This window comes from Lepidochelys kempii, chromosome 3 (genome assembly GCF_965140285.1).
Source record: "Lepidochelys kempii isolate rLepKem1 chromosome 3, rLepKem1.hap1, whole genome shotgun sequence".
Classification (NCBI taxonomy): Eukaryota; Metazoa; Chordata; order Testudines; family Cheloniidae; genus Lepidochelys; species Lepidochelys kempii.
Window position 1 is genome coordinate 193,407,234 of NC_136382.1, and position 27,820 is coordinate 193,435,053.

General features: G+C 45.8%; 1 protein-coding gene across 7 annotated transcripts in view; it reads right to left on the bottom strand.

Annotated features, from left to right (window-relative positions):
• Positions 1 to 27,820, bottom strand: part of LOC140909646 (butyrophilin subfamily 1 member A1) — a 52,759-nt gene that overhangs the window by 18,965 nt on the left and 5,974 nt on the right. For 3 of the 7 annotated variants that reach the window (XM_073339448.2, XM_073339444.2, XM_073339447.2), the window contains 3 exons: positions 15,665 to 15,762; positions 15,010 to 15,109; positions 8,303 to 8,650 (listed from right to left, as the gene is read on the bottom strand). In XM_073339448.2, the coding sequence (XP_073195549.1) occupies positions 8,303 to 8,650; positions 15,010 to 15,109 (448 nt within the window). In that variant the 5' untranslated portion in view covers positions 15,665 to 15,762. Of the gene's footprint in view, positions 1 to 8,302; positions 8,651 to 15,009; positions 15,116 to 15,664; positions 20,339 to 23,328; positions 25,834 to 27,820 lie in introns of those variants that run through there. The other 4 variants (XM_073339443.2, XM_073339442.2, XM_073339441.2 and 1 more) reach the window with 4 other exon arrangements.

A 27,820-nucleotide genomic window follows, 5' to 3' on the forward strand; every position in this document is an offset into this window, starting at 1 on the left:
TGCCCCTTCTTTGATGTAAACTGAGCTGAGATTTCCCAAGCACTTCTACCAAACCACACTGTTTGAGGTAAAATATAAACTATAGAAAGATAGATTTTAAGTCATTATAGGTAGCAAGCGTAGAGATCAAAGTTGGTTACCTAAGAAATAAAAGTAAATTCACAATCTGAGTTCTATAAACTAGACAGGATTTCAATCAAGCAGTGTCTCACCCTGACAAATAGTATAGTTCCTCAATACACAGACTGGGACTCTTCTTCCAGCCTGGAACTGCCCACCACGTACAAAGTCTTTGTCCTCCAAACCTGTTTCCAGGTGTTGAGTTGTGGGGGGAGTGAGGTCAGGTGATGATGTCACTTCCCCTCTTTTACAGTTTCTTCCAGCTTGCTGGAAAAATCCTTTGCTGTGGTGTGGGGATCAGGTAGTCTCCATTGGTCAAGCAGTCTCCATTATCTACATGTTCTCTCTGAGAAGTTTCCATTGTATACAGTTTCTGAGATCCCTTCCTGGATGGGTGTTGATGAGCCAATAACCACTGTCTGCCTCCTCCATTGTTGCACCTGAAAGGTTGGTTGTTGGTGTTCCCAACCTCACAACATATTTCAGTAACACATACATAGCAAAACTTCATAACTTCTCACACCATGATAGCACATACAGTCCAACAGGATATTAATGTTCAACAGATCAAGACTTTTAAAATGATACCTCTCAGGGCAGACTGTACAAAACATATCATAATTATATGACAGTGATGAATATGGGAGGTCCAGGGTGCTACTCTGAGGTACAGAGTGTCAGTCCTTTTTAGAAACAATTTTCGGTTGAGAAGTGAACCTGGGTTCTCCTTTTCCTAACATTTGAGGTTTTCATACTTTTATAAATAAACCACATTTGAATTTCAATTCCCTGGCCCCACAACATTTATCTGCATCTTTTATTTTTGTAGTTTCCACTGAACTTTTTGTCGGATATCCGGCAGCAATGATATATGAGATATAGGCCGGTGTAATCCAGCAGTGTTTAATTTAGTATGCACCTCTCTACCGTGCAATAATTCAGCAGGTGACTTTTGCATTGTGGCATGGCGTGTAGCCCTGTAGATTTATAAGTAATTGTTATGAAGGTTGTCCACACTTTCCTTTCCAGCACAGCTGTCTGCAGACTGTCTTTCAAACTTCTATGGAATTGTTCAATTTCTCCATCAATTTGAGGGTAATACATGATGATTTTCTACATCTAAAGTTAAAGTGTCATAGAATCATAGAAGATTAGAGTTGGAAGAGACTTCAGGAGGTCATCTAGTCCAACCCCCTGCTCAAAGCAGGACCAACCCCAACTAAATCATCCCAGCCAGGGCTTTCTCAATTCAGGCTTTAAAAACCTCTAAGGATGGAAATTCCAACACTTCCCTAGGTAACCCATTCCAGTGCTTCACCACCCTCCTAGTGAAATCATTTTTCCTAATATCCAACCTAAACCTCCCCCACTGCAACTTGAGACCGTTACTCCTTGTTTTGTCATCTGCCACCACTGAGAACAGCTAAGCTCCATCTTATTTGGAACCCTCCTTCAGGTAGTTGAAGGCTGCTATCAAATCCCCCCTCACTCTTCTCTTCTGCAGACTAAATAACCGCAGTTCCCTCAACCTCTCCTCATAAGTCATGTGCCCCAGCCACTAATCATTTTTGTTGCATGCCACTGTACTCTCTTCAATTTGTCCACATCCCTTCTGTAGTGGGGGAGCCCAAAACTGGATACAATACTCCAGATGTGGCCTCACCAGTGCTGAACACAGGGGAATAATCATGTCCCTCAATCTGCTGGTAATGTTTCTACTTATGCAGCCCAGTATGCCTCCTTCTTGGCAACAAGGGCACACAGTTGACCCATATCCAGCTTCTCGTCCACTGTAATCCCCAGGTCCTTTTCTGCAGAACTGCTGCTTAGCCAGTTGGTCCCCAGCTCTAGCGGTGCATGGGATTCTTCCGTCCTAAGTGCAGGACTCTGCACTTGTCCTTGTTGAACCTCATCAGTTTTCTTTTGGCCCAATCCTCCAATTTATCTAGGTCACTCTGGACCCTATCTCTACCCTCCAGCATATCTACCTCTCCCACCAGCTTAGTGTCATCCACGAACTTGCTGAGGGTGCAATCCATCCCATCATCCAGATCATTAATGAAGGTGTTGAACAAAACTGGCCCCAGGACCGACCCCTAGGGCACGCCGCTTGTTGCTGGCTACCAACTAGACATCGAGCCATAGCTCACTACCCGATGAGCCTGATGATCTAGCCAGCGTTCTGTCCACCTTATAGTCCATTCATCCAATCCATACTTCTTTAACTTGCTGGCAAGAATACTGTGGGAGACCGTATCAAAAGCTTTGCTAAAGTCAAGGTATATCATGTCCACCACTTTCCCCATATCCACAGAGCCAGTTATGTTCCCTTCTGCCAGAAAGGTTTCAAATTCCAGTGAGGAAAATTGAGTTCCATTGCCCAACACAAATTTTTCGGGTTCCCTTCCCTGCTACAGTCGACACGAACTTGATGAGTGTAGCAGAGGTGACATATAATAATAATGGACATATAATATCAATGGCAAGCTTTTCCCATGCGGCATCTGGAAGAAGAACAGCCTGAAATGGTGCCACATGCATTACCACCATCTTGTCGTGTAACTGGCTAGTAATGCTTGTTTTTACAGCTGCTTCAACCTGAGCATGCATTCTCGGCCCCAATACAGGTCAGATAGACACAGTTTCATTCTTTCAGCCTCTTGATGTGTATCATGTGCCAGATGTATGAATTTTGTCTACAGTGTGTCTAGTATAATCAACCAGTCAGTACCTCATAATACCCATCCATCTTGTACAAAAATTTTTTGAGTACTCTACAGTAAAGTGGCAAAGCTAGATCAAGCATTTGGGGTTGTGTGGCCATTTTGTTATGAGCTGTTCCTGCAGTCTTTGTTGAATGGGGCATGCTAAGCAAGCAGCTTTGAATTATTCTTGTGTAACAGCTGTGGGGGTGCCTGCTATAAGTGCAACTATATTGTCATCATCTGTCTGTTCGTCAGGTGAAGGCAAGGGCAGGCAGGACAAACAATCAGCCATCACATTTTGAATTCCAGCCTTTATTCTGTGACATACATGAAAGACAGTAGTCTTGCTGACCATCTAGCAATTTTGCCTCCCACTCATCCAAATCCTTTAGAAGTTAACAGTGTCATCAAAGAGCTATGATCTGTATGCCACTTGAAAGTCTGGCCCCAGAGCTAAGTTCTCCATTTTTCCACAGTAAGCAAGTGCTTTCTTTTCAACAGATGAATACTTCCTATCAGCTTCTGTAAGTGTTCAAATGCAACAGTCTCCTCCATGTTGTCATCATGGATTTGAGTAAGTGTTGCTCCCAGTCCATAGTCTGAGGCAGGGTCAAACAATGCAAGTGCTGGACTATTTTCAATCAAATCTTTCACTGTTTCAAAACAACTCATGCAACAGTCATCCAGGCCAAGCTTGAGATTCCCTGGTGTATGTCTGTAATGATGATTGAAGTGTTGTTCAGAATAAACTTGGCATACCATGACGTAAAAGCTAAGAAAGCATGTAAGATTTATGTGTCTTGGAGGTGGTGCTTTTATAACCACCATGACATGGTCCAGGTCAGGTTTCAGTCCAGTTTCCAAAATTATGTGCCCCAGAAATAACAACTCTGTTTGTCAGAATTGGCATTTGGCCAAATTCAGTTTCAGCCCTGCTGTTTTGATGTGGTGTAGTACTGCATGGAAATGTTTTTCATGTTCCCCACAAGTCTTCTCAAACACAATAATTTCATCCAAATAATACTGGACTCCAGGCTGATTCTTCAGAATCACTGACATCTTTCTTTGGAAAGTGCTGGGTGCCAATACAAGTCTGTATGGTGCACGTTTCAAATGGAACAGATCCTCAAGCATAATAAATGCTGGGAGATCTCTCTGTCCTCCTGTAGTATAACTTGGTGATATGCATTCTGTAGATCGAGAGTAGAAAATATCTTTGTGCCACAAAGATCCACCAATGCTGCTTCTATGTGTGAGTGGATAGCTGTCAATCATAATGGCTTTATTAGCCTCCCTTAAGTCTATGCTAAGACAAATACCTCCAGTCTTTCTTTTTGTCACCACTATTGGTGAGACCCATTCAGATGATGCAATCTCTTCAATAACACCATTCTGTACTGATTTTTTAACCTCTTCTGCTACAGCATCCCTGACTGAGAATGGTAGAGAGGTAAATTCTGTCCTACAGCTGTCACTTGAGGTCAAAATTTAGTTTTGTGAGCAAATCCAAATGCACAGCCACGGGGCTCCTCTGTACCATCCTCCTTAAGAGCAGAGACCAGAGTTTGTGCTATAGTGGTGCCAGGTGGGGCAAAAGCAATGTGCCCATTGACTGCCTACATGTTTGGTGAGGGAAATAAATCGCTGTTTAGGATAGCAGTACCCCAGGCATAAGACAGAATTCTGCCGGTATGCGTTATGTATCAAAAGTCTCGGTTGCAGGTAGTCAACCAAGCACAGGGATGCGGTTCATCAAGTAGCATGCCAGGTGTAAGCTCAGCGCAGTAACTGACACATGTCCAAAGTATTGCAGGCAAATCAATTCAGGTAGTATAGAAACTGCTGAGCCCGTGTTCAACATTCATTCCACCACCTGGGGCTTCACTCCTGCTGCAGCAGAGACATGGACAGCACATGTTATTTTATCCACAATGTATGCGGTACTGCTTCCATCCACACTCAGTGCAGTAACTTCAGGCATGGTAACTGCACATACCTGTTGATTAGGCTGGGTTGCTTCAGCATCCCTTAGAGAAATGTCCGCTCTTTTTGAAGGCCACTGAGCTCCCCCTGCAAGCCTTCCTGTGTAGTCTGAAGTGTGGTGTGTACATTCAGAGTGGTGACATTCTTTTCCTTGTATGTTTTGAAATCATTGGGCAGGTTACTTCTTATTTACATTGCCATTGTCATTTTTAAACTGCCTTGTTGTAGTCCAGATGCAGTGGTTCCCCGGTTTGCATCGGACCCGCTGTACCTGAGCTCATTATTTTCACCTCCACCATCTCTGGCTCGATGGGATTAACAATAGTTATGGCTTTCTGTAATGTCAATTCCGATTCAAGCAGTAGGTGCTGTTATAACTATAAAGGGAAGGGTAAACCCCTTTAAAATCCCTCCTGGCCAGAGGAAAAATCCTCTCACCTGTAAAGGGTTAAGAAGCTAAAGGTAACCTCGCTGGCACCTGACCAAAATGACCAGTGAGGAGACAAGATACTTTCAAAAGCTGGGAGGAGGGAGAAAAACAAAGGGTCTGTGTCTATCTGTGTGATGCTTTTGCCGGAGACAGAACAGGAATGGAGTCTTAGAACTTAGTAAGTAATCTAGCTAGGTATGTGTTAGATTATGATTTCTTTAAATGGCTGAGAAAATAGCTGTGCTGAATAGAATGAATATTCCTGTCTGTGTGTCTTTTTTGTAATTTAAGGTTTTGCCTAGAGGGATTCTCTATGTTTTGAATCTAATTACCCTGTAAGGTATTTGCCATCCTGATTTTACAGAGGTGATTCCTTTTTACTTCTATTAAAAGTCTTCTTGTAAGAAAACTGAATGCTTTTTCATTGTTCTAAGATCCAAGGGTTTGGGTCTGTGGTCACCAATGCAAATTGGTGAGGATTTTTACCAAACCTTCCCCAGAAAGTGGGGTGCAAGGGTTGGGAGGATTTGGGGGGGAAAGACGTGTCCAAACTATATTTTTTCAGGAACCCAGATAAAGTTTGGTGGTGGCAGTGGAAGTCCAGGGGCAAAGGGTAAAATAGTTTGTACTTGGGGAAGTTTTAACCTAAGCTGGTAAAAGTAAGCTTAGGAGGTTTTCATGCAGGTCCCCACATCTGTACCCTAGAGTTCAGAGTGGGGAAGGAACCTTGACAGGTGCTCTCTAATACGTGGCACAGCTGTTTTCTCTATGAGCCGATCTCGAATAATTTCATCTGCCCTGTTGCCAAAATCACATGTGACAATCAGTTCCCTTAAAGCAGCAATATACCGATCTGTCAATTCCCCTGGTTTCCACGCTCGTGGAATTTATAGCATGCAGCTACCACATTCACTTTAGACACACACAAAAATTAATGCAGTAAGTGCTGTATCATATTTATTATTCAGAAGGGAAGAGTGTAAAATATACGCTGCCCTTCTGCTCCAAGGCACTAAATAAGCAAAGCACATTTTCTTGCTTCAGAGAGTTCTCTGTCATTAATTGCAAGGACATAGTACTCAGATACTCTTATACAAGCATTAAAGGCAACTGCAAGCTCTTCTAGGCTTTGAAGAAAGGGTGCAGGTGGATTCAGGGGCAGGAGAGCCATCCTAGTCACCAATTTGTTGAGCAGTGGAGGCTGAAACCAAAAGAGTGAAATCCAACATCAAGCAGCTCCAGAAGCAGCAGCTGCAGCAGCCGCTGGCCTCAGCACATCCCCTTCCTGCTAGTTTTCTAACCTCAAAGACTGCAGCTCCCAGAAATCAATACTGTATCTAGCAATATCACACTGTGCTCCGCTAGGCCTTGTTTGCACACTGTGGGGAGTTGGGTTGGGGACTCTCAAGTATTCACAGAATATCCCCACAAAGCATGGCAGGGAGGCAATTGACTGCATTGCCTTCATTGTAATAACCTGGAGCTATCCCCTCTCTGAGCACTGAGTATTTTTCCAGGGGAACCCCCTCACTTCACACGAGAGTCCCAAAGTGGATTTGGATCTCAGTCAGTGTAAGTCAAAGACAAAGAAACATAATCAAAATAAGAAATAAAAGATCTGGTCCTGCTGATGTAGATACTGCTCTCTCTGTAGCTTCCAGCCCTTTCTAGGATGGACACTTCAAGCCATCAAAAAAGGATGTTTCTCTTTCTCCTGCACACACTCTTAGAAGTTGTGTGGCAAGAAACAAGAGCCGATTTTAAAGTATTTTTCTTCACCTTTTTATCTCCTCTTGCTGTTTTCTCCAAAATTAAAGGTCTAATAGTCTTTAAAAGGCTTTCATAGGTTCATTCATAGATTCCAAGGCCAGAAGCGACCATTGTGATTCTGACAGCAGACCTTTTAGAAAAACAGCAAATCTTGATTTTAAAATTGCCAGTGAAGGAGACGCCACCACAACCCTTGGTAAGTTGTTCCAATAGATCAGTGGTTCTCAAACTTTTTTTTTCACGGACCACTTTAAAATTGCTGAGGGTCTCAGCGGACCACATAATGATCTTTCCAAATGTTGTTTGTACCATTAACTGACTATTGTAAAGCACTTTGGATAACAGCGATATATAAAAAACCACCTTAATAATAATTAACTTTTTTTGTTCTACAAATAAAAGCACACAACTCATATTTTAATATAAGTATTCTTACCTTTCTAATGCAATGGATGTACCTCTCTCCCCTGCCGTGGCAGCCCCCAAGCTGGGGCTGGGAAGGAGAGGGGTCTCTCCCCCACCACAGCAGCCACAGAGCTGGGGCTGGGAAGGAGAGCCTTCTCTCCCCAGCAGCCACAGCCTTGGAGCTGGGGAAAGTCGCCTCTTTCTCTGGCCACTGCAGCCCTGCATGTCCCAAATTCCCCCCACCCCCTCTTCTCACCCCACTGCCCTCTCCCACCTAACCCCTAGTCCCCCCAAGACCACCACCTCACCTTACATGCACATTTTCTCCAGGGTCCAGGCACCTAATTAGTGGAGCCACGCCCGCGCAGCTTCACTAATTAGGTGAGTGGCCCTTCATTCTCTCATGTGCGGCCACCCAGGCGCGCACCTTAGAGAGAACTATCCGCGGACCCCCTGAATGGAGCTCACGGAGCACTGGTGGTCCACGGACCACAGTTCGAGAACCACTAATTAATTACTCTCACAATTAAAAAAAGTATGCCTTATTTTCAATCTGAATTTCTCTAGCTTCAACTTCCTGCCATTAGCTTGTGTTACACCTTTCTCTACTAGACTGAAGAGCCATTATCAAATATTTGTTCCCGTGTAGGTACTTATAGACTTTCTCACAGTTCTTGCACAACAAAGTTGTGAAAAAAACATCCAGAGTGTGGAGAGACACACATTGAAATCTGTCAGCTTATGCCCAGGGCATAGGCTCCTGATGGGAAATAACTGGTAGATAGAAGGGAATTCTGGATACTGGCATGAAAATAAGACACATCTAGTTCCACCTCAAAATAAATTATTATTCTGCTGAGAATTCAAATTAGCAGCCCAAGTTACTGACCTGACACCTTCAGTTCCAGAACGGCTTCTGCATAAAAGCTGTGTGATTGGAAGGAACAGATAAACTGCCCATGGTCAAAGGGGGTGATGTTGCGTATATGCAGGACAACGCTTCCATCCACAATACCATCCTTCAGAAGCTCTGTTCTGCCCCGATAATTTGGTATTTGCTGCTCAGGCTGATCTTTTCCATCCTGATACAGATGGACAGGTTCAGATGACGTGAATTGGTACCAGCGCACCTCCATCTTCTGAGCACTCATGCTGGGGGAGAGGTAACAGGGTAAAAGGGCATCTTCACCTGCAGAGGCCATGATGGGATGATCAGGTCCAATCACCTTGAAATTCACTATTAAAGGAACCAAGACAAACAGAAAATTAGACCAGAGGGGAGCTGGATTGTTTTCATAGGTAATAAATGCTGATCTCTCACAATTGCCTAGGCTGCAACTTGACCAACTAAAAGTGAGCTAATGGTGTCTCAGTGTATCTGCACTGGAAAACAGGTCAAGTTAGGACAGGCTTAGCTAGCACATTAGCTGACCATTGAGCTAAACTCACAGCCACTTTTCCTAGTCAATACCAATCCAGAGAGGATTAAAAAATGGGTGACCTCTGTTTCTAAATTTTGTGAGCTGGTTAATGTCTGCAACCAGAACAATTAACCTGTGGAAGACTGGTTTCAGAGTAGCAGCCGTGTTAGTCTGTATTCGCCAAAAGAAAAGGAGTACTTGTGGCACCTTAGAGACTAACAAATTTATTTGAGCATAAGCTTTCGTGAGCTACAGCTCACTTCATTGGAGGCAGACTGTTTGCTAGACTGGAACCAAGGCAGGTGGCCTCTAGAGAGAAGGATCATACAGAACACCTGAAAGGAGAGGCTGTCTGTGACATGCTGTGGAGCTTAAGGCCTGGTGTACATGGGAAAGTTTTACTAGTTATGCAGGTGTAATTATACTGGTATAACTCCTATGTGGACATCCTTATTCTGGTATAATAGTGACCTTTTTCAGATTGCCTTAAACCCTTTCCCCAGTGACATAAGCTAAACTGAAAAAAAGTATTTTGTTTTATATTTGTAACTTGCTATGTATCCTTTCAAATATAGGTATTTGAAAAACAAGAAAAAATAGTACAAAATCCTTCTTTACCCCTTCCACTTTTGACATTCTCTACTTGGTAGCACATCACACAAAATGAATTTACAGCATGTGTCAGTTACATTCAGCAGCACAAGATCCAGCAAACAGAGCTGTAAACAGGGGAGTCTGAGCGGGAGTTTACAATGGGAGTTTGGGGGGAAGACTAAGAGAGCCAGGGAGAGGAACAGACAGGCTAGTGACGGGAGTGTGTGGTGGTCTGGCAGTGTTTTGGTGCTCATTGAGGGTTTGTTTTGCTGTGGGTGGTGGTGTTTTGATTTGGTTTGTGTTTCCCGGACTAACAGGATGTAGGTGAGAAGGCTATGACAGATACAGAGGCAGTAGTGGTAGTGACCCAAGCAGTGGAAGACATAATGAAGACGACTGGATGTGGAAGCTGCGGTATGTACATGATCCTGGAGGGGGTTCCTGAAAAGAGTATCGTCTGCATGAACTGCCGCCTGATAGAGCTGATGGAAGAAAAGATCCGAGGACTGGAGAAGCAGGTGGAAACTCCGGCTGAGTTCAGAAGGGGGTTCGAGCGGATGATGGAGCAAAGACATGAGGAGGCTGAAGGGAAAAGCTCAGACTTGCAGATGGAAGCAGGACCAAAGAACTCTTAGGGGCGACTGCTGGGTGAGGAAAGTAGACAGTGGAAGCATAAGAGACTAACAGACCAAGAGAACCAGGCAGAGGAAAAGATGGGCTAATGAAGGAGAAATAGAGCTCAGGAACAGGTTTGCCGAGTTGGAAAATGAAGAAGGGGCACAGCAGGTGGTCACGGAAGGTGGAAGGGCAAGGAAGAAGAGAAGAGCAGCTATTCCTATAGGAAGAGGGTAAGAGTCAATGGAGAACACCACCAAATATGAACTCCAGGAGGATACGGGATGGGTTGCAGAGGATTTCAAGGGACAATAGGAATCGAGAGGACTTGCAGCCAGAGGGAACAGGGGATAGACCAGAGAATCGCACCATCATCAGGAAAAGGCAGGTCTACATGACTGGGGACTCCTTACTGAGAAGAATAGACAGGCCTCTAACCAGACCTGATCCAGACAACAGAAGGGTGTGCTGTCTGCCGGGTGCTAAGATATGGGATGAAGAGGGTCCTAACAGGAGCAGGAAAGAATCCACTAACTGTCCTTCATGTGGGAACAAATGATATGGCTAGATTCTTGCTGGAACGTATCAAGGGATACTATGCCAGACTGGGGAAGACGCTTAAGGAAATTGAGGCTCAAGTGATCTTCAGTGGGATTCTTCCTGTTCCTAGAGAAGGGCAACAAAGATGTGACAAGATTATGATGATCAACAGATGGCTCAGGCAGTGGTGCTATAAGGAGGGCTTTGGGATGTATGGCCACTGGGAAGCATTCATGGACAGAGGACTGTTCTCTCGGGATGGATTTCACCTGAGTAGGGAGGGAAATAGACTTCTAGGATGGAGGCTGGCACAACTGATTAAGAGAGGTTTAAACTAGGAATTTGGGGGAGATGGTTGGGAGATGTCCAGGTAATCTCTACGCTGGATTTTAACATTGAGAGGGAAGAAAACGAAGTAAGAAAGGATACTGCTATGGATAGGAGAACGGACATAAGGAGGAAGGGTAGTGTAGATGCCAGTCTAATAGGTGATACTGGTGTAGAATGTCTGTGCTAATTGGGTACAGAATGTGAGCGAAGCCAAACAGCAAAAATTAAGATGTTTGTACACTAATGCGAGGAGCCTAGGTAACAAAATGGAGGAACTTGAGCTACTGGTGCAGGAAGTGACAGCAGATATTATAGGGATAACAGAAATGGTGGAATAGTCGTCATGACTGGAGTACAGGTATTGTAGGGTATGTGCTGTTTAGGAAGACACAAATAAAGGCAAAGGTGGTGGAGTCGCATTGTATATCAATGATGAGGTAGACTGTAAAGAAATAAGAAGTTACGGAATGGATAAGACAGAGTCCGTCTGGGCAAAAATCACACTGGGGAAGAAAGCTACTAGAGCCTCCCCTGGGACAGTGCTTGGGGTGTGCTATAGACCGCCAGGATCCAATTTGGATAAGGATAGAGACCTCTTTAATGTTTTCAATGAAGTAAGTACTAATGGGAATTGTGTGATCATGGGAGACTTTAACTTCCCAGATATAGACTGGAGGACAAGTGCTAGTAATAATAATAGGACTCAGATTTTCCTGGATGCGATAGCTGATGGACTCCTTCACCAAGTAGTTGCTGAACCGACAAGAGGGGATGCCATTTTAGATTTGGTTTTGGTGAGTAGTGAGGACCTCATAGAAGAAATGGTTGTAGGGGACAACCTTGGTTCGAGCAATCATGAGCTAATTCCGTTCAAACTAAATGGAAAAATAAACAAAAATAGATCTGTGACTAGGGTTTTTGATTTCAAAAGGGCTAACTTTAAAAAAATAAGGAAATTACTTAGGGAAGTGGATTGGACTGAAGAACTTGTGGATCTAAAGGCGGAGGAGGCCTGGAATTACTTCAAGTCAAGTTTGCAGAAACTATCAGAAGCCTGCATCCCAAGAAAGGGGAAAAAACTCATAGGCAGGAGTTGTAGACCAAGCTGGATGAGCAAGCATCTCAGAGAGTTGATTAAGAAAAAGCAGAAAGCCTACAAGGAATGGATGATGGGAGGGATCAGCAAGGAAAGCTACCTTATTGAGGTCAGACCATGTAGGGATAAAGTGAGAAAGGCCAAAAGCCATGTAGAGTTGGACCTTGCAAAGGGAATTAAAACCAATAGTAAAAGGTTCTATAGCCATATAAATAAGAAGAAAACAAAGAAAGAAGAAGTGGGACTGCTAAACACTGAGGATGGAGTGAAGGTTAAGGATAATTTAGGCATGGCCCAATATCTAAACAAATACTTTGCCTCAGTCTTTAATGAGGAGCTTAGGGACAATGGTAGGATGACAAATGGGAATGAGGATATGGAGGTAGATATTACCACATCCGAGGTAGAAGCCAAACTTGAACAGCTTAACGGGACTAAATCGGGGGGCCCGGATAATCTTCATCCAAGAATATTAAAGGAACTGGCACATGAAATTGAATGCCCATTAGCAAGAATTTTTAATGAATCTGTAAACTCAGGGGTTGTACCGTATGACTGGAGAATTGCTAACATAGTTCCTATTTTTAAGAAAGGGCAAAAAATGGTGATCTGGGTAACTACAGACCTGTTAGTTTGATATCTATAGTATGCAAGGTCTTGGAAAAAAATTTGAAGGAGAAAGTAATTAAGGACATTGAGGTCAATGGTAACTGGGACAAAATACAACATGGTTTTACAAAAGGTAGATCATGCCAAACCAACCTGATCTCTTTCTTTGAGAAGGTAACAGATTTTTTAGACAAAGGAAATGCAGTGGATCTAATTTACCTCGATTTCAGTAAGGCATTTGATATGGTTCCACATGGAGAATTATTAGCTAAATTGGAAAAGATGGGGATCAATATGAAAATTGAAAGGTGGATAAGGGACTGGTTAAAGGGGAGACTACAACTGGTCATACTGAAAGGTGAACTGTCAGGCTGGAAGGAGGTTACTAGTGGAGTTCTTCAGGGATCGGTTTTGGGACCAATCTTATTTACTCTTTTTATTACTGACCTTGGCACAAAAAGTGGGAATGTGCTAATACAGTTTGCAGATGACTCGAAGCTGGGAGGCATTGCCAATACAGAGAGGGACCGGGATATCATACAGGAAGATCTGGATAACCTTGTAAACTGAAGTAATGGTAATAGGATGACATTTAATAGTGAAACGTGCAAGGTCATGCATTTAGGGATTAATAACAAGAATTAATAAACTGGGGACACATCACTTGGAAGAAACAGAGGAGGAGAAGGACCTCGGAATATTGGTTGATCACAGGATGACTATGAGCCACCAATGTGATATGGCTGTGAAAAAGGCTAATGCGGTCTTGGGATGCATCAGGCGAGGTATTTCCAGTAGAGATAAGGAGGTTTTTGTACCATTATAGAAGGCACTGGTGAGACCTCATCTGGAATACTGTATGCAGTTCTGGTCTCCGATGTTTAAGAAGGATGAGTTCAAACTGGAACAGGTACAGAAAAGGGCTACTAGGATGATCCGAGGAATGGAAAACCTGTATTATGAAAGGAGACTCAAAGAGCTTGGCTTGTTTAGCCTAACCAAAAGAAGGCTGAGGGGAGATATGATTGCTCTCAATAAATATATCAGAGGGATAAATACCAGGGAGAGAGAGGAATTATTTAAGCTCAGTACCAATCAATCCCCTCCATAAGCTTCAAGTCTAAACTTCCTGATGGCCAGTTTATATCCATTTGTTCTTGTGTCTTCTTGGAGAAGGCACATATGCAATGGGGCAGCCTAGCCCACGTCACAGCAAGGATCTTTCTAGCAGCTAGAAGAAAGCATAAAAGAGAGATCGTGACATCATCTCTTGGCCTCTCTCCCCGTCACCTCCATCTCAACTCTTGGAAGATCGTCTAGAAGACAAAGATTTTTAACTATGGAGATTGGTCCCAGGCTGGAAGGATGTCCATCTGTGTATTAAGGAACTGTAAGCTACCTGTAACATCTGTTAGGGTGAGAGACTACTTAATTCAAATCTTACCTAGTCTTTTAAAGTTAAAATTTAGACTGCATTTCTATATTTATTACTTAGGTAACCAACTTTGATTTCTATGCCTGCTACTTATAATCACTTAAAATCTTAGTTAGCCTTTTTTGCATCTCCATCACATTGTTGACTTGTATTTAAGGCAAAGATTTTGGTATGGGTATTTTTAATAAAAGTCAGGGGCAGGCGGTGGGCAATAAACAATAAATCATGGAAGCCCAAGCTCCGCCATATGGGGCTGGAGCCTCAGCGCCACCTCCCCGGACTGAAGCCTTAGCTCTGCCGCCCAGAACTGAATCATAATTTTCAGGAAGTCACGGATTTCCCATAAAATCATGGAATCCATGACCTCCATGACTGACTCGTAGCCTTATTCATATTCAATCGGTGATCCACCATAAGCCCTGGATCCTTTTCAGTAGTGTTACCACCTAGTCATTTATTCGCCATTTTGTAACTGTGCATTTGCTTTTTCCTTCCTTCCAAATTGAACAGCTTTGAACTTGTCTTTATTGAATTCCATCCTGTTGATTTCGGACCAATTCTCCAATTTGTCCAGGTCATTTGGAATTCTCATCCTGTCTTCCAGAATTCTAGCAACCTCTCCTAGCTTGGTGTCATCTGCAAATTTTATCAGCATACTCTCCAGTTCATTATCCAAGTCATTAATGAAAATATTCAATAGTGATAGGTAGAGTGGCACAAGTTTAAGGTGAAACATGATGTAAAAGTCCACTGAGTACAGGTTACACTGAGACCAAGGGGAGTAAAAAGGAAGAAAAATCAATATCTTCCCCTGCCTCCCCTCCAAAAAAAGGATTTTATTTCTCAAATTTACATAAAATGCTCTTCTTATGAATTGTTTCAAAATAACAAAAGATCAATGGTATTAAAACTGTTGAGAGAAAGTAAAATACACTCTGTGACAAGAGGCTTCCTACCTGGTTCCCGTGTAGAAACACGGACAGCAAAAAAGAAAATGAGGTAACTGGACAGAGAGGGGTTGCCCATGGCACAGTGCGAGTGGAAGGAAATCCTCATCTTCATTGTAACGTGATCCAGACATCAGAAAGGAAAAGAAAAAACAAATGCCAAGTGAGCAACATGCTGTAATTCAAATTCATTGAGCACAAATACAAATTCATTGAGCACAATATGAACCCTAGGACATGTGCTAGTTAATAATTGCATCAAAATGTGCATGCTTGCTACTGTTTTTGTCAAAAGACATGTTACAAGACATAGCAAAACTCAGCTTCACCGTTCACCATCTCAAATTACAGTCCAATATTCTGGACAAAGGCCTTAATACTAGCATTTGCAAAATTCATTGAAAAATATTATCACAAAAATCACTAAATTTTGTAGAGTAATAGTCTGGTTGTAGAATTACAAAGAGAAAGTCACCAAGAAGAAAAAACCCTTAATGTATTTTGTATCTGTTTTTATAATGCAGTGTGAGAAAAGGCATTGCAATTTCTAGGTCTGGGTCACTTGGATAAATACAGATCATCTAAAGTCATTAATGAACCTTTTCAAGTAGAAAAAGAAGCATTTTAAAAACAAATTAAAGGATGAGAACTTCCTGCCACCTACCTCATGAACCCAGGAGAAACTTCCCAGCAGTTACAGGATCACTGGGACATTTCCAGCTTCTCACAGTCAGTGAAATGGACCCTTGGTCCGGTAGGTGCCTTACAATGAAAGAATTCATATTACAGTATAAAGCAAAAATAATTTAGGAAAAGAGAATCGGTTCAGTATCATCTGTCCTTGTGCAATTTTATGATAATGTTTTGTAAATAGCAGCAGAATTTACTCTTTTCTCCTGCATGTTGCAAGGTTGAAGATGCAAGTTAAATTGTAAAGCAGAAAGCCACCATTATCATTTAGATGGTGATATGAAATTAAAGAGTCCTTATGGAAATCTGCACGCAGCAATGTGCTTATCCTCTCAAACCCAGCAGGTTTAGCCTCACACACATCCCTGTTGGATCAGAGTCTGCTTCATCCCAGTATGATGGAGTGATGATAGTCACTCCATAGTTTAAGACTCTAATAGTTTCCTTTATAACCCTGATTTTTGACCCTACACCTATAAACTACAGGAAGATCCTATCACCTTCAAAACTGGAATGTTAGATCTGGGGCTGAAGTAAACTATATCTACTAAATTTGATGTGAATTGGACAAGTGGTTGCTGAATTATAACATCCTGTAAAAGAGGGTTCACCAAAATTAAAAAAATCTTTTTTTGCTGCTTTATAGCATAAAAAACAAATACAAACACGCATTTTGTTATGGTTCCCTGGTCCCTCTGCTCCCTGTACCCTCTACAGCAGAGGTTCAGGGGCTGCCCCACATATCTGATCCCTGGCACAGCACCCTAACCCTCTGAACATTCTGCTTTACGAGACTTGCCCAATGCTTGGCTCTTCCTGCAGCCTCTTGTCTCGTTCACGTGGCTGGGCAGGGGTAGCTCCATTGCACAGACAGCATAGCTAAGCACATAGATTCGGCACACTCATTGCAAAAGGCAGTGGCTAGCTAGGAGTGACTTGGGTCTGCCCCAGGAGAGACTGACGTTCTGTTCCTAACTCTGCTAGAAGTCACCTTGGGCAATGTCTCAGGTCCTCAGTTAACACCTCTGTTAGAAGGGGGAGGCCTCCTAGAATAGGGACATGGGGTGGTATTCACAAAGGTACTTACGTGCTCGAGTCCCATTTTTAGGCATTGCTGAGACCCACAAAACCACTGCTTGGCTGCTCCCCAACTCTGTAGGTGCCTTAGCTCACTTGGCTGCTCAGTGCCAAAGTTTCTGCAGCACATATTCCCTATGTGCCTAAGTTTCTGCCTCCGTGCATGTGCACTGCTGCCTCCTTCTAGGGTTCCAGATTCCTATCCCCTACCTAACCCCCAAAACAAACCACACCACTGGGAGACAGCAGCACCATGTTCAATCCCCGCTCCTTCCTCAGCAGAGAGGGGGATGTAAACCATGGGTTCCCATATTCCAGGTGAGTCTCTCTAGCCCCTGGGCTAACCATTATTTTGTGTGACACTAGGCAGCCCGAGCCCAGATTGGGCCCCACACCCAAGTTGGGCAGAGGAGCACTTATCCTCCCTCGGCTCCGGAATCACCAGCAGACCTAAGCACATTCCTGCAGTCTGTCTCTGAGGGAGGGGCAAGGCTTAGCACACACCCCTTTTGCTTTGCTTCCTCTGGTTATTCACATAGCTGGAGTAGTGTAACTTAGGTCAACTTACCCTGGTAGTGAAGACAAGCCCAAAGATTGTGACGTGCAGAGGAACGTTAACACTAGAGGTGAGACTAAACCACATGATCTCCTGGCTCCCAGCCCACTACACCTCTCTCTAGCCTCAGGGTGTTAAACTCATTCTGTGCATGGGGCCAAATTCCATTTTTATTATGATCTCTGTGCCAGGGCATCCATTTAGGGCTCACCACTCTCCTCATTCCAAAGTGGTGCCCCCATCAACCCCAATGGTAGACTGAGAGCAGAATGCAGCCTTTATAGAGTAAATTCACTGTTCATTATCATCAGTGTGTTACTTCTTCAAGACCTTTGTTATCACGCTCACCATCACTCAGTGGGGAAAATGCTCACCACTATTCTCTCTGTCCTATCTTCCTTTTTCTCTATTTCTTCCCTTACTTTGCGGGTCTCCTCCTGTCTTCCCTCAGCATTCCTTCCCTTCCGCTACCACCACTTCACCTTCAGGACTTCCCACCCACCCCCTTCCCTATCCCAGTGGCTAAAATGGGTGAAATAGTTAATGCTAAGGTACTGACAGAAAACAACCCCACGTGCACACCCTACACACCATTGCAATAATGTTTGTACAAGGTATGCCTTCTGAGGTGTCATTTAAAAACTTATCGTTTGCTGATCAATCATATCATGGCAAAATGTGTGTAGGAGTGTTTTATGTTAAATTATCAACATAAACTAAAATCATAACTAAAAATATGTTTTCTAGGTAAATCTGGGGAGTGGCCAAACTACTTCCTCAGAGACAAAGGGCAAGCTGACACCTCAGCCAGGTGAAAACAAGGATGATGGACCAATACCTGCTAAGTGGCCACTCTTTGGCACGGAAGGGGGAGAGACAAAAATCTACATCCTGGCAAAGAAAAAGCATGGAGTTTCCATCCACACAGACTGCCTGTCACCTTGCTCCCAGCTGGAAATGCTTCTCAAAGGGCGGACGGGATTATAAAAAGGAGGGGTAGACAACTCTAGGGTCCCTCCTCTCTCTCTCTCTCTCTCTCTCCCTGCCAATCACATTTTCTCCACCTGAAAAGACATAGGAAGCAACTGTTGGACTATAGGGAAGGGGTCCTGACTTAAAGAATTTGGTCTATAAGACTGCCGACAGCATAGGTGAAAAACTTGGCTTGAATCTAATATAGTTTGTTAAACTAGACGTTAGTCAGTTTTCTGTCTTTATTTTTCTTGTAACCATTTCTGACTTTAATGCCTCATTACTTGTACTCACTTAAAATCTATTTCATTGTAGTTAATAAACTTGTTTTAATGTTTTACCAATCACAGCCCAGGAGCACCCATGGAGTCAGTGCCTATGTACAAGAGGGTTCTGTTTGAACTTCACTGAGAGCAGTTCCAGAGCACTGACCCTGTGCACACCATGAAAAATGGCACGGGGTCTTAGTTGGGGAAAGAAAACTGAGCCTCCTTCCGAATACAGTGAAACGGAGACACAGATCCAGCTCTTGGTCTGCAAATAAAGGGTGGCAATGTATCTACTGCTTTCTGTATAGTGCTGTACTAATCTCTGGTTGATAATCTTAGATTAAATAATTCCAATTGAGCCTGATATTCAACAATCTTGAGTCACTAATTCAGACATGCAACACTACTTTGTAAATGGAGATAACCACACATTCCTTTGTTTAAGATGGACCTCTTTAACAACTTTTGCCTAGGCAGGTCTCTGTGGTTTTGAACGTGCTAATAACATAATACAGGGGGATGTCATAACTTTACATGTAATGTTGCTACAAACATTTCACCAGGATATTACTGACCAGTGAGATTTTTTCAGAAGATACCTCACAAGGCATATTTTGTACAAAGATTATTACAATGGTGTGTAGGATGTGAACACAGGGTGCATTCCCTCACACCGACACAGTAGATCTCAGCAGAGGGAGTCCAGTGGCGTGATTTATGTGTCTCCTCTCCTTCAGCGTGTAGCACACTTGCCAGACAAACCAAGGGGGAACCCCAAGAAAACATGAGACAATATTGGCCAACATGCATCCAGACACTAGATGGATTCACCACGTTCTGGTTTTTAAAAAGCAGGAAGGAGTGTGGGGAAACATACTGCTTCATTACCGCATAGTTTCTCTCCTTCATGCAGTTACTCAATCCTTCATGCTGCCACGTGGCTTTTGTCTTTTCAAACATTATTTTTTATTGAAACACACATGGAAATATAGCGTATCTGGAGTGACATTTCCCTCAGTGCTTTACCTAAAATTTTATTGTAAACCCTCAGTTGAAGAGTGTCATGTTCAGGGTCTCAAAAGTGTGTGCGTGTGTGTGTGGGGGGGTGTTAACGGCAGAAACCCATCTCAGTGGCTCCTTGGGAGGAAAAGGAGTCAAAGGGGCCAGCTAGGCCCTGGCAGAGAGCCCAGGGCTGGGGTTACCTGGACAGACCCCTCAGATCGCCTCCTGTTGCAGCAAGCAGGGGTCTAGACGGAGACACCGCATGCAACAAGCTCAGAGTCCATTGGTCCTAGCTTGAGTTACTGAGCCCCTACCACAAGGATCAGGCTGTCCCTCCCTTGCAGATCAGGGGAGTCACAGGAGGGGACTCCTTTTATTCCTATGATGTGAGTAAAAAAGCATTTGAAGGCTAGTGGGTGTTGAAATCAACTCATTTGTCAGGTGCTCCAGCTCTGCAATGCCTTGTCCAAATAACTCCAGATTTCCCCACAAACACAATCTCACCCCGACCTTCGGCAGAGCTGACTTATCTTTTGGAATTTAGAGAAGATGCAAAAGCTGTCTTTAAACAAAAACTTTGCTGCAGACTTAACTCTGGAGAGGCTGCTGCCTATGTCTCCAGCTCTCCTCCAAGGCCCACGCTGATTTCTGCCAGCCGCTACCCTGGTCAGGGTTTCCAATGGCAGAGGGTTTACCAGGAATCCAGGTTACGGTGGCACTTGTTGTGTTCACAGCACACACAGAGAGAAGTTAAATAGCAATAACTTTTCTTCTAGGAATTCAGAACACACAAGAACGCAACACTTAGAGAGACAGACAAAGCTGGCTGCTCCCTATAACAGGGATGGGGCGGAGAGGAGATGGGGCATGGGATGGGGAAGAGAAGGGATTAGGGGAAGCGGGGGCAAGGGGAAGAGGCAGAGGTTGGATGGGAATGAGATGGAGTGGTGGGGAAGGGGCATGGGATGGGGAAGAGAAGGGGATGGGGAAGCAGGGGTGGGGGGAAGAGGCACTGGGGACAAAGAGGATGAGGTGGGAAGGAGATGGAGTGGTGGGAAAGGGGCATGGGATGGAGAAGAGGTAGTGGGGATGAAGGGGGTGGGGTGGAGAGGAGATGGGGCAGTGGGGAAGGGGCATGGGAGAAGAGAGGAGGGGATGGGGGAAGCGGGGGTGTGGGGAAAAGAGGCAGTGGGGACAAAGGGGGTGGGGTGGAGAGGAGATGTCACAGTGGTGAAGGGGCATGGGATGGGGAAGAGAAGGAGACAGGGGAAGCAGGGGCAGGGGGAAGAGGCAGGGGTCAGATGGGAATGAGATGGAGTGGTGGGGAAGGGGCATGGGATGGGGAAGAGAAAGGGATGGGGGAAGCGGGGGCCCAGCATGCGGAGCCCCTTGGCAGCAGCTGGGGCTCCCCTGTTAAGCAGGCCCATCAAACCCTTACCCTGACAAGCCCCACCTCCCCTGCATCTGTACCACCCCGATGAACCCCCCCAGACACCCTCCCCACTGAGCCCCAACCACCTACCACCTGGACCCCCACCTTCCCTGCACCCAGACACACACACACACACACACCCTGCTGAGCTCCAACCACTTTCACTTGGCCCCCCCTGCAGACTCCCATTGCTCCATGTTAGGATATAGATATTCAGGCCTGTCTGTAAAGGCCTATACTCTAAGAATTTAGGTGTATTCCTATCACTTGGCTAGTTAGAGGTATAAAAGAAAGAATCAAAATCACTGTCTGCCAGTGTAAGGGCCTTCTCTTACTGTGACAGTCTGAGGCCCTGTTCTTAGGCTAAGGCCTTTGGCTAAGCGACAGAGGCAGCCATAAGCTGGGAAGTGAATGGTCACATCCTCACATTCCAAACTAGTCACATTGAAATAAGGTGCTATTGGGCTGTTAGGAATTTAATCCTGTCCTTATAGTGCCTATCACCTCCAGAGAAAGGGAAGTGCCTAGAAGCTGTAAAAGGAAATTGAGGTTGATAGTTTTCTGTCTGGTAAGAACTCACTTATCAATAGACATAGCTGGGAAACTCTTATGTCTTTACAGATGTAGTTGTGAAATCCTCACTTCTGTATTGTTTTGTCATTATAGTTCCCACTTTGCTATTGTTTATTGGCATGGTCTCTGTCTGGTTCTGTGATTGCTTCTGTCTGCTGTATAATTAATTTTGCTGGGTGTAAACTAATTAAGGTGGTGGGATATAATTGGTTAGCTAATCCATGTTAGGATTGGTTAGTTAAATTTTAGTAGAATGATTGGTTAAGGTATAGCTAAGAATATTACTATATAAATTAGGGGCAAACAGGAAGTAAGTTGGGATTCGAAAATAAGGAAAAAAGGAACTTGTATTTAAGCTTGCTGGAAGTTCACCCCAATAAACATCGAATTGTTTGCACCTTCGGACTTCGGGTATTGTTGCTCTCTGTTCATGCGAGGACCAGGGAAGTGAGTGGGTGAAGGAATAAGCCCCCTAACACTCCTGCACCTGGAACCTCCCTGTGCATCCAGATCCACTGAGCTGCCTGCACTCAGACTGCCCCACACAGAACCCTCTTACCCCCATCTGGATCCCCCCACACTTGGATCCTGCTGCCAGGCTGAGCCTCCTTGCCCACATCTGGTGTGCCTAGCACAAAAGGGGCAGGGCCCCAGGGTGTTTCTGTGGCAGGCGTGGCCCTTGTGCTGGGTCAGGGTCAGGTTCAGCCTCACTGCCAAGTCCCTGTCCTGGGGGAGGCTGCGGGGTATTCTCCCAACTCCATGCAGCCAGTGGTCTGTGTTCCCCACTGCCATGGTGGAGCTTCCACATTTATTTATTGTAAAAAAAAAAAATGCAGAATTTTGAAATATTATGCACAGAATTTGATGTAGAATTCCCTCAGGAATAAGGGGCACTGTACAGCTGTGATGGTGGGAATGTGAAGGGTGTGCTGGACAGTAGGGGATCTGTAGGTGGGGGAGCTGGGCAGGGGGTATGGCATGTAGGGTGCTGTGCAGTTGTGGTGGGAGGTCAGCAGGAGGAGTCTCTGGGCAGGGGGTGCTGGGCATAGGAGGTCCGGGGGCATTGGGATCTGTGGGGGAAGTCTCTGGGTGAGGGGGTGCTGGGTATAAGGGCAGGGCACTGGGCAGGGGTTCAGTGTGGAAGGGGCACACTGGCAGCGCAGGGCTGGGTGGGCCAGTGTGTGTCTAACAGTTGTGAATTTGTAAACAGTGCCCTCGTGCTGGACTGAGTGGGGCCACTCCCACTGCGCCTCATTGCCCCCAACTGGCCCCTCGCTTTGCAGACCGTCCCCCATCACATGCCCTATTCCTCAGTGGGGGCCCACAAATATGTTTGGTGCCGGGCCCACAAAAAGTTAATCCGGCCCTGGGCCCAACGTGCTGGAATTGACCCCTCCCTGCACCAGCCTTATTGAATCTGGCCTACGGCATTTCCCTTCTTCTAGTCTCTTAAAGCAGAATTTCAGTGGAGTGAGCTGATGGCAAATACACACAGTCACCAGAGAAGGAGAAAGCACACACTCCTCTGCAGTCTCTAATTCCAGGAAATCATGCAGAAGAGCGAATAAACAAACACTATTTCAGTCTGTTACAGGGTAATGGAAAAGGGCCCCAAAGGTCTCTGAGCATTTTAAACATTTCTGCACCAATATTGAAAGTAGGTAACTGAGAGCCCCAGATGGACTGCTGCCCATAGGAACAGCTTCTACGAAGAATAACAGAGCCATCACCCACAGCAATTGAGGGCTGACACTCACCTGCCTGCTGGATCTTACAGGGATGGGCTTCCAGCTATAGCTGCATTGCCCCCGGGCATGTCTGACTCCAGTCTGTTCAGACAACTATTGCTGGATAAAGTACAGCAATTTTATGGGAACTGAAACATTCTCCATGCACCCAGCAGCTCTCAACTTAAAGTGAAAGTGAAAACACACACACAGCCCTAGGGCAGTGACAGTTTTAGTTTTTAAGGCTTTTCCCTGCTTGCTCAGAGTCACAGTAATCAGTTGTATTTCTGTCGTACACACACACACACCCCTCCCCCCAAGGCTGTCTGCCCCTACGAGCACTACACTTTTCAGACCAAAGCAGTGTGCCAGAGGGGTGCAGAACTAATCAGACCTCAGCAGTAGTCCTTGGCCAAGTTAGGAAAGGCCTCCCTATGGTTGCAGGTAATTCACAAGTTTTCTGGTGCAAAATAAAACAAACTCTCTGAGAAACAGGCCACATTCTCCTTCCACAGTGGGGAACAAACAACAAGAGCCATATTCTGCCTGGCCTTCACGCAGGTGGGTAGTGTGAGTTTAGAGAGGCTTTCCCTCCCTGCTTGCATGGCCTAGATAAAGTCCCCCCAACCCTGTGCCAGCAGGACTAGAGCAGGGCAGGCAACCCTACGAAGTGGTGCAGCAGTTGGCATGCTCCCACTGCATGTGCTCTAACCCAACCAATATCCACCTACCTCCAGAGCTCTTTGTCCTGGTTTCTAATCAGAAAGGCCCTGTCTGGCTCCCCGGTACAGGAGAAGGGACCAGCCCCTTCACCAGAGCCTAATGGGTCTTTCTTTATTTGATAGAGTTATGGGGGAGGGTTGAGGGTTGTTCCTGGGTGGCTAGCAGGGCTGTTTTGCAGCTTTGATTTATTGCCTGAGTTCATTCATTGCGTGTGGGATGATGCTTTCCTGCTGGGTGGGCACCATTAGCTGTTCATAGAATATCAGGGTTGGAAGGGATCTCAGGAGGTCATCTAGTCCAATCCCCTGCTCAAAGCAGCACCAGTCCCCAATTTTTGCCCCAGATCCCTAAATGGCCCCCTCAAGGATTGAGCTCACAACCCTGGGTTTAGCAGGCCAATGCTCAAACCACTGAGCTATCCCTCCTGTTGGAACCCTAACGAATTGGTCAGGCACCCAGAGCTCTTTGCAGGTGTATTTTGGTTGGTATTTCATGCTAAGAAAGGCTAATAGTAAATAACAGAACTTGTTTTCCATGTTTTCCGCCAGGGGAGGTGTCAGAATGCAGCAGTGTCCCACAACTCAGCCAGCCTGCCCAGGAGACTGGGCTCCCCCACGGAGGCTCCCCCACTCATGTTCACACCAGGGCTGTCCGCCTCTGATCCAAACATTCCATGCGAACTGCTGCTGGAGGCTGGAGGATGCAGGATGCAGGGAGAACTGGTAGCTACAGGGCGGTGAGGTTCCAGCTCCATGCAGCCTGCTGCTGCCCCATCCACCTGCGTTGGCATGTGAGTACACAAATGAAGGATGCTGCACAAAGCAAACAAGGTGTGGCCAGTACCCACAGTACCCAGAGACAGTATTCGCACAGAAAGAGTCTGATTGGCTCAGTGCCAAGTGGGATAGCTGGTCTGGGCTGGTCTCTCGCACCAAAAGAAGCTGGGCTAATAAAAGATATTACCTCACCCACCTTGTAAAACAATAACTGGAAATCCAGGCTCAGAGTCCTTCTAGCGTCTCTCTGCTCTTCCCCATCCCACCCCCCAATACACAAGGGACCCCAGGCTTCCAGCCCTACCTGCAGGGTTTCAAAAGTGTGTGTGTGGCAGTGGTGGGGGGGAGGGGGAGGGTAATGGCAGAAACCCATCTCAGTGTCTCCTTGGGAGGAAGAGGAGCCAAAGGGGCCAGCTAAGCCATGGCAGAGAGCCCAGGGCTGGGGTTACCTGGACAGACCCCCTCAGATCGCCTCCTGTTGCAGCAAGCAAGGGTCACTGCACAGATCTGCCCTGATGTCACCTCCCCTACTGCCATGGATCCATACGATTGGTGCTACACTCTGGCTTTGGAACAGTCTCTCAGGAAGCCCTTTGATGTGCCAGACCCCTCCCCGGAGGTCTCACTCCTTCCTCCAGGGTCATCACACGGCTTCACTGCCTGCTGTGACTGGACCTCTGGGCCTTCAGCACTCCTGCTTCACACCAGGAGCAGCGTTCAGCGAATCCAGCTGAGAGACTCCTGATATGGACTTGTCCACACTTCAGGGATTAAGGCACCTCACCAAGCATTTGCAGTGACATTCAGAGCATTGACAACAGAGTGATCGCCTGTTCCGAATTTGGCAGGACAGTCTCGAAAGGCAGAGATCAAGCCCCGGTCCCAGGCTGAATGACTCCAGGACAGCTTCTCCCTCTGGGTCATTTGTTGCTAGGTGTCAATGCCTGAGCAATTCGGTTTGCCATCTTCTTCTCAACTGCTCCATTGGTATGGGGAGAAAGCTAGGTGACATCCACATTTGTGTCTCTTAGCCTGCCTTGAGAGCAAAAAGTCATTTTTCATTTTTCACTGGGTAACAATGCAGCATATGGGGTAAACTGAGGCACACACAGAATTCATAAAATTATTACCAAAAAATCCCCACTTCATCATAGCTCTTCCCCCTTTGAGACTGAACTGAGCAGGGTCACATTAACCAAGGACCTGGGGAACTCTGAATCCCAAATGTTATCCATAGATGTCAGCATCTTTCCAGCCTCCTTGGTAGGTGTCCTACCAGGAACTTCCAAGATTCTTATAGCTTAGTTTCTAATCAATCAAGGTTATGGTTTTCAAGACACAATTCAGCACAGTGTCATGTCCTCCCTTAGGTCTGGTCTGGTCGATGACACTAGCAGGGTGTACATGGGGAGTTTTCATTGGGCCCCATCCCCTTTTGCCACCCCAAAATTTTTGGGTTTGGAGCTGGACTGCCACTCCCTCCTCCCCATCTGCCAGGGAGTAAGGAGGGCAGTGACCCCACATTCTTCCATGTGTCAGCTATCTTGGCTGCAGCCTGGGGTGCCCTGACCTCTAGGCTGGTGTAGAAAGTGACCCCTTAAGCATTTGGTCTTAACCCAGCCATATGTCTGGGGTTCTGGTTTCCAAGGATCTGGTGAGGCAGGTGTGCAGGGTGGTCCTGCACATTGACTGGCCCCCTCTGGAGTCATGTCCCAACTCCAGAGCTGTGCATATGCAGGGAGCCCATTTCCCCTCTTGGAGTTAACCTGTTGCCCTCACCCCCAGGACAGTCCTCTCTCAGCTTCCCTTCCTCCACCCCCTGCCTGGAGGGCTGTGGTTCAGTTTCTCTTGGTTAAGAGAACCTACCATGGCCATGGCCACACTCCAACTCAGCGTCTTTGTTACCAGCAGTGACCTTCCAGCTGCTTTACCTTCTCTGGGGCTTCTCCCACTCCTGGAGAGGGCAAACATGTCTGGCGGTCATCCTTCCCTTCCCTTGTCTCTCCATGCTCAGCTGGGGTTTCAGCTACCACCATGATCAGCTCTGCCTCTACTTCCCCAGTAAGAGTAGGCTGTGTGTCCTGAGCTTAACAGCCTTTCTTGTGTGCTGAAAGCAAGGGGGAAAAAAACCCTCCTTCTCCCTGCCAACCAAGCTATTTGCATTGTCATCCCCACCTCCTTTCTGAGCCTTCTGGCTTGCTTGGTTCGAATCCTCAGCTGGTACAGAAACTGGGACTGAATTTTGTCTCAGAGTGATAGTCATTCCCCAGAATGATATCCTGGAGAACCCCAACTACCCCCACACCCAATCCCTCCTGGGTCTGCACAGGGACCTGAGCCATCACTTGGGCAAATAGCTCCACACCTGGGACTTTAGCCCAGGTCACAGTCCTTCATCACTTGATGGGGTTGCACCACACAGGGTGTGACAAGGGGTCTCTCTGTCCCAGAATCTTTCCACCCCGGATGTCTTTCCATTATCCACCACTTCCACTCCCACTGGGGGTCAGCTGAGTAAACTAGCCCATGTATACTGGTGCCTGGAGTGGGAACCCACCCATCCCTGCCCCGAGAAGCTGAAGGGGTGACTGCTTTCCTCCAAATGTTCAGTCACGTAATTCACTCTCCGAGCGTGAGCTACAGGTTGCCTAAGAATACCTAAAAGCAGCATATAGATAAATCACTGATCACACCTTCAGTTGCACCAGGTATTGCACAGGGCACCACATTCTGAAAACAAAGGTAAGAGAAGACTACAACTCCCACGCTGCATCAGGGCCCGCTGTTCAAAACACCACAGTTTTGACATGATGATTGTTTACACGGCTCTCATGCCAGCCCTTCCCTCCTGCAGACTGGGTACGGGATGGGAGTAAAGGGAAGTCTTTAACCAGCAACCCAAACCCATTCCTTACCTAGGCCTGCAGCAGAGCCAAGGTGACATGAGAGGCATCCATGGAAACAGCAGAGCTCTCCCTTTTAAAAATGATGGAGCCATGGCCCCTTCATTGCTGTGCCCCTGG